At 35.4% G+C, this 6,217-nt stretch overlaps 1 protein-coding gene across 1 annotated transcript; it reads left to right on the top strand.

Moving 5' to 3' along the window:
- The first annotated feature begins 1,494 nt into the window (after window positions 1–1,494).
- Window positions 1,495–5,679, top strand: LOC143223984 (uncharacterized). The gene is made up of 3 exons (XM_076452451.1): window positions 1,495–1,592; window positions 3,812–4,959; window positions 5,028–5,679. Exons 2-3 carry the CDS (start codon window positions 4,040–4,042, stop codon window positions 5,623–5,625), a joined length of 1,518 nt encoding a protein of 505 aa, XP_076308566.1. The 5' UTR covers window positions 1,495–1,592; window positions 3,812–4,039; the 3' UTR covers window positions 5,626–5,679.
- The last annotated feature ends 538 nt before the right edge of the window (window positions 5,680–6,217 follow it).

Genomic DNA, 6,217 nt, shown 5'->3' with positions numbered 1-6,217 from the left:
CGAATCTTGTTGGTAAATACCATAAATTTGATACATCTATACTTTTATTAACTTCTATATTAAAATTAAAATTTAATTCAGTTTCAGGACATTTGAAATTGTAATACATAACAGCCTATCTATCTGAAGTTTGGTGGTACTCGTTTTGTTTCAGCCAAAAAATAAAAAAAATCGCGTTTCGCACTTTTTATCCCTGTCACCGAACAAACCTTATTATTCGGAGTATATCCCTCTATTCGTCGACAAGAGAGTAGCCCTATAGTTGATAGCGAGGGTGGTGTTGACTACCTGTCTTCACCTTTAGCCTATCGCTTAGAAATTAGGGACGGCTAGCCCAAATAGTTCTCGAGTAGAAATATATGTTAAATTCAATAAAAATACATCTATGGTGTTAAAATCGAACTCATTGTTTACCAGACTAGAAACTACGAGTCTAGTGTCAGTCTACTTGTGTAAACGAAAATAGCCTTCAAAACTGATTCGTCGCTTTGTGAATGAATTTCAAAACACAAACATTCGTGAATTAATTTGTTTACTGTTTAGCACATAATGGATTTTCTGTGCGCTAGTTGCTGCGGTTTCCGATAACAGATTGTTTTAGCACTATAAGCCCTTGGACTTACCGCTAAGCTACCAGGATTTCTTTGTTTGTTTGTTTTAGAGCAAACCACATTGGACTATTTGCTGCGTCCACCACTGGATCGCAACACGAATCTTTAGCGTTGTAAGTCTGTAGACTCACTGCTGTTGCACCAAGGTAATAAACATTAATATAGCAACTTATACGTTCTTATAACCCGAAATGTTTCTGTTGTTTTATTTTTGAAAATAACATTATATTGTTAAACTTGTAAACATTTGTTGGATTCGTTTTGGTGTTAGAAAAAATTTAAGAGGGTGCTGTTTTATTTCCTTGCAAAGATTTTCAGTAGAAAAAAAAACAAAAACTAATATTTTCGTATGTTTCTATATTTCATGAAAAGTTTGCTGGTGAAACAAGAGAGATAGGTGCATTGACACTATTCTCAAGAAAAGCCTATAAACTTTATTAAAGTTTCACCAGGTGACTTTTAAATAGGAGTTATTAAAATAAATTAGCATAAAATCTAGCGCTTTTCTATACAGTTCAAAGGCTCCTTCGTGATAGACAGAGGCCTTAATTTACTCAACAATCTCCTCATTGTTCCAAATTTCTTTTATAGCTACCACAAAATGGGTTTGTATCCGAAAACAAAAACCCATTAGGACACCCATACTTGTAAATTAATGTATAGATGATCTTAATGAAATATAAACTGAACTAAATGTCACATATATTGTAGATATGGTTCTCCTTCAACATATTATGTTAAGTGATCTCAGCTAATTACATCACCGTCCAATATATTTTTATGCATCTCTGTCATGCCATTTATACTCATATTAACATCCTGATGTTAATCAGAATACACCTCCGTTTGACCAGTAATGCAGAGTGAGTCAGAAAGTGTAGGAAGATTGTTGTACTGCCAAAGATATAAAAAAATTACACAGTATGTGATAGATTAGGCTATCAGTGAAGAGACAAGTAGATATGTCGTTAGGAGACAAATGTGAGTATACCTATATATATATATATACATTAGTTTGTTTCAACTCAAAAACAAGCCGAAACAAAAGCAAATTAAACAAAAAACACTGCATCAACTGAAAAAATCCCAGGGTACAAGTTACAATGTGAGATTACGAAATGTAAAAATGCAGCATTTTTTTTAATTTGTTTTAGAGTTATAACAAACTAATATAGTTAGTCAAAAGTATGGATTTGCTGTTGTTAACGCAATCCTTCCTTGTGATTTTGTTTACTTTTTAACTTCATTAAAATGTATTTATTTTCACTGAAGGTCTGGCATGGCCAAGCGTGTTAAGGCGTGCGACTCGTAATCTGAAGGTCGCGGGTTCGCATCCCCGTCGCGCCAAACATGCTCGCTCTTTCAGCCGTGGGGGGTGTTATAATGTGACGGTCAATCCCACTATTCGTTGCTGAAAGCGTAGTCCAAGAGTTGGCGGTGGGTGGTGATGACTAGCTGCTTTTCCTCTAATCTTACACTACTAAATTAGGGACGGCTAGCACAGATAGCTCTCGAGTAGCTTTGTGCGAAATTCAAAAACAAACAAACATTTTCACTGAAACTAATTTAAATGTTCACATATTGTGAAAGTTTGTTTGGCACGCATATAAATGAATAATATTTGATATAGGTCTTCCAAAACGAATTGACAAGTCGAAATAAAAACATAAATTAAAATATTTGTTATTGTTTAAAGTAACTTATGTGCTATGTTACACCAAATTAAATATTTTATACACGTAGCATGATTCTGAATTACCTGTTTATCGGTAGTACTGTTTAACTTTATAGGAAGACCTATGCCCGACAGTTACGTTTAACAACCTTTACTACATCAAAAACTGTGATCAAAATGACAACGTAAACAGTTTTGCAAAGTCTGATTGAGGTACTGCAACAAAAACAACAGCAAAGATTTAAGGCCAACCAGTACTCTTAGATTATAGGCGGATCTACGTTCATTCATTTAAGTTTTGATGGAAAACCAGTTAGGAATCAACGTTTTGTTTAGCTCTGTACTTTTCTAATCTATTATATAAGATAAGAATTTTTTCCTGTTGCTGTTGTTGTTTGTAATTAAGCACCAATTTATATACTGGAATATATGTTCCGTGCCCATTTTGTCTGATTTTTAATGCTATAAGGCTTCAGGCCTGCCACCAAACTACTGAAGGGGCAAAGGAGGCTGTTGACCAGGAATTAGCGCTTTCACTGCTGAAAGATTGAGCGCGTTCAGTGATAGGATTCAAACCCACAATCTGCAGATTGCGAGACAAGTGCTTTAATCAACAAGCCATGCCGGGTTTAATATTTTATATTTTAAATCTGTGTAACATCTTAACATGACACGAGGACAAAACAGTCAAATCAGAAGCCCCTGACTTTATGTTCATAACCATTTCTTATTTAGAAACTACTGACAGTTAGAAGGATAACCATCCAACATCACCCGCCGCATATTCGACGACTCTTAATCAAATAATGGCATTGTATGTAACAGTTACGAACATTTTCAAAGGAGAAAATGGAGAGAATCCCTGAATTAATACTGCACTCGAACCTTTAACTTGTTCTTATAATTAACATTTACTCCTGTTTATTTCAAAGAGGGGAGCTAGTTAAGATATATACCATATTCATCTTTTATATATATATAGTTTATCCTAAGCAAATAAAAGTCCCTAGCTGGGACAGCGGTAATTTTTCAGATTTACAAACCTACATCAGGGGTTAGATTACCCTCGGTGGACACAGTAGATAACCCGATGTGGCTTTGCTTTTAGACAAAACATGCAAACCACTTAAGTGAATAAAAATGCCTTTATATAAAATAAAACTGACAAATAAACTGCTATAAAATAAAACTTTAACATGTGAATCACAGCTATTTTTTTTTCAAAAGTTGATAATATTAAAAACACATAAAATAACACTAACTGCTCACCGAGTAAATATATAGAAATAGGTTCTTCTCACAGAATAAGAATAGTACATTTCAACAATTTATGTCTGACAGTGACAGATATTTAAAATATGAGTATAATCATCTTCGATACCAAGCTCAGGTCAGTGTATATGGTTATTTCTAACAGTTTCATCCAAAATTATTATTGTGCTTATTTCATTACATGACATACGAATTTTGTTTCATTTATTGCAACTTTTTAATTTATATATTTCTTTTTATATACATCTTTCAGAATATAAAAGAAAAATGTCCTCAAGGGTGAGAGAACAGAGTAAAAGTGATGAATCACCTGACACAGAAGACGAGATGCATTCATCTCAGTGGGATGATTATTCATTTAGAAACAAGAAAAGAATTAGCTGTAATGAATGCAAAATACAAAATAAATGTTGCTATTCAAAAAAGAGACTAAGAAAAAGCCGATCTAGTTCTTCTTGTACGAAAAAAACTGAAAATAAAAATGGAAGAAGCGAAAGTTCATCATGTTTTTCTTGTGGGAAACGAAGTAAAAGTCCAAAAGGTAGAAAGAGAAGCCAAAGCCGATCGTATTTTTTTGGTGGGAAAAGAAACAGAAATCCAAAAGGTAGAAAGAGAACCAAAAGCCGTTCGTGTTCGTCTGGTGGGAAACGAAGTAAAAGTCCGAAAGGAAGAAAGCGAAGTCAAAGACGTTCGTGTTCTCCTGGTAGGAAACAAAGTAAAAGTCCAAAAGGTAGAAAGAGAAGCCAAAGCAGTTCGTGTTCTTCTGGCGGGAAACGAAGTAAAAGTCCGAAAGGAAGAAAGCGAAGTCAAAGACGTTCGTGTTCTCCTGGTAGGAAACAAAGTAAAGTCAAAAGGTAGAAAGAGAAGCCAAAGCAGTTCGTGTTCTTCTGGCGGGAAACGAAGTAAAAGTCCGAAAGGAAGAAAGCGAAGTCAAAGACGTTCGTGTTCTCCTGGTAGGAAACAAAGTAAAAGTCCAAAAGGTAGAAAGAGAAGCCAAAGCAGTTCGTGTTCTTCTGGCGGGAAACGAAGTAAAAGTCCGAAAGGAAGAAAGCGAAGTCAAAGACGTTCGTGTTCTCCTGGTAGGAAACAAAGTAAAAGTCCAAAAGGTAGAAAGAGAAGCCAAAGCAGTTCGTGTTCTTCTGGGAAACGAAGTAAAGTCCGAAAGGAAGAAAGCGAAGTCAAAGACGTTCGTGTTCTCCTGGTAGGAAACAAAGTAAAAGTCCAAAAGGTAGAAAGAGAAGCCAAAGCAGTTCGTGTTCTTCTGGCGGGAAACGAAGTAAAAGTCCGAAAGGAAGAAAGCGAAGTCAAAGACGTTCGTGTTCTCCTGGTAGGAAACAAAGTAAAAGTCCAAAAGGTAGAAAGAGAAGCCAAAGCAGTTCGTGTTCTTCTGGCGGGAAACAAGTAAAGTCCGAAAGGAAGAAAGCGAAGTCAAAGTCGTTCGTGTTCTCCTGGTAGGAAACAAAGTAAAGTCCAAAAGGTAGAAAGAGAAGACAAAGCAGTTCGTGTTCTTCTGGCGGGAAACGAAGTAAAAGTCCGAAAGGAAGAAAGCGAAGTCAAAGTCGTTCGTGTTCTCCTGGTAGGAAACAAAATAAAAGTCCAAAAGGTAGAAAGAGAAGCCAAAGCAGTTCGTGTTCTTCTGGCGGGAAACGAAGTAAAAGTCCGAAAGGAAGAAAGCGAAGTCAAAGTCGTTCGTGTTCTCCTGGTAGGAAACGAAGTAAAAGTCCGAAAGAAAGAAAGCGAAGCCAAAACCATTTGTGTTCTCCTGGTAGGAAACAAAGTAAAAGTCCAAAAGGTAGAAAGAGAAGCCAAAGCCGTTCATATTCTTCTGGCGGGAAACGAAGTAAAAGTCCAAAAGGAAGAAAGCGAAGCAAAAGCCGTTCGTGTTCGTCTGGTGGGAAACGAGGTAAAAGTCCAAAAGGTAGAAAGAGAAGCCAAGGCCGATCGTGTTCTTCTGGTTGGAAAAGAAATAAAAATCCAAAAGGTATAAAGAGAAGCAAAAGCCGTTCGTGTTCTTCTGGCGACAAACGAAGTACAAGTCCAAAAGAAAGAAAGCGAAGCCAAATATGATTGTATTCTCCCCACAGGGAACGATACAACATTCCAAATAAAATTCCAAATCTGATTACATACAGCATGTTTTGTCCTTTTCTTTTATATCAAAATATAATGATTACGTCTAAATGTTCTAAGATAAAATTCAATAATAATAAAACCCCAATAATGTGCATATAAATTCGTTACTTTACATTTGAATAATATTGGTGGGTTATATGCTCTAAATGTATTGAAGTGAATCTACAACTTGATTCTTTACATATACAAAATCAAGTACTCTTACCTGGCGTCTCGGCAGAACGTTTAATGGCTTATAATGCTAAACTTGGATTTCGAAACTCCTGGTAGGCAGAACAAAGATATCCAAGTTAACAAACAAACAAAAACAAATATTCGAAAATAATTACACTATGTAATACAAATTTTGTTCCTGTATAGTATATGTTATTTCGTAATTGCTTATGTTGTAAAAGTACAGAAAATGGTCATTATTCTCTTCAAACTTTGCTTTTGCGCCCTGGATAATTAAATTTAGAAATTTACTTATTTTCTAAGTAAAAAGTGGCGAATTTGCACATTTTCATCTACATAAGGTCTGAATAAA

Source organism: Tachypleus tridentatus, chromosome 8, assembly GCF_004210375.1.
Source record: "Tachypleus tridentatus isolate NWPU-2018 chromosome 8, ASM421037v1, whole genome shotgun sequence".
NCBI classification, from domain to species: domain Eukaryota; kingdom Metazoa; phylum Arthropoda; class Merostomata; order Xiphosura; family Limulidae; genus Tachypleus; species Tachypleus tridentatus.
Note: the sequence above shows the minus strand (reverse complement) of the source record. Positions and strands in the feature narration are given on the sequence as shown.

What these genes read in the sequence shown, in the direction of transcription:
- LOC143223984 (XM_076452451.1), top strand. Translation starts at nt 4,040, where the DNA reads ATGGAAGAAGCGAAAGTTCATCATGTTTTTCTTGTGGGAAACGAAGTA. An exon ending in GTTCTTCTGGCGGGAAACAA is followed by an intron (nt 4,960 to 5,027) that starts GTAAAGTCCGAA and finishes AACAAAGTAAAG; the next exon opens with TCCAAAAGGTAGAAAGAGAA.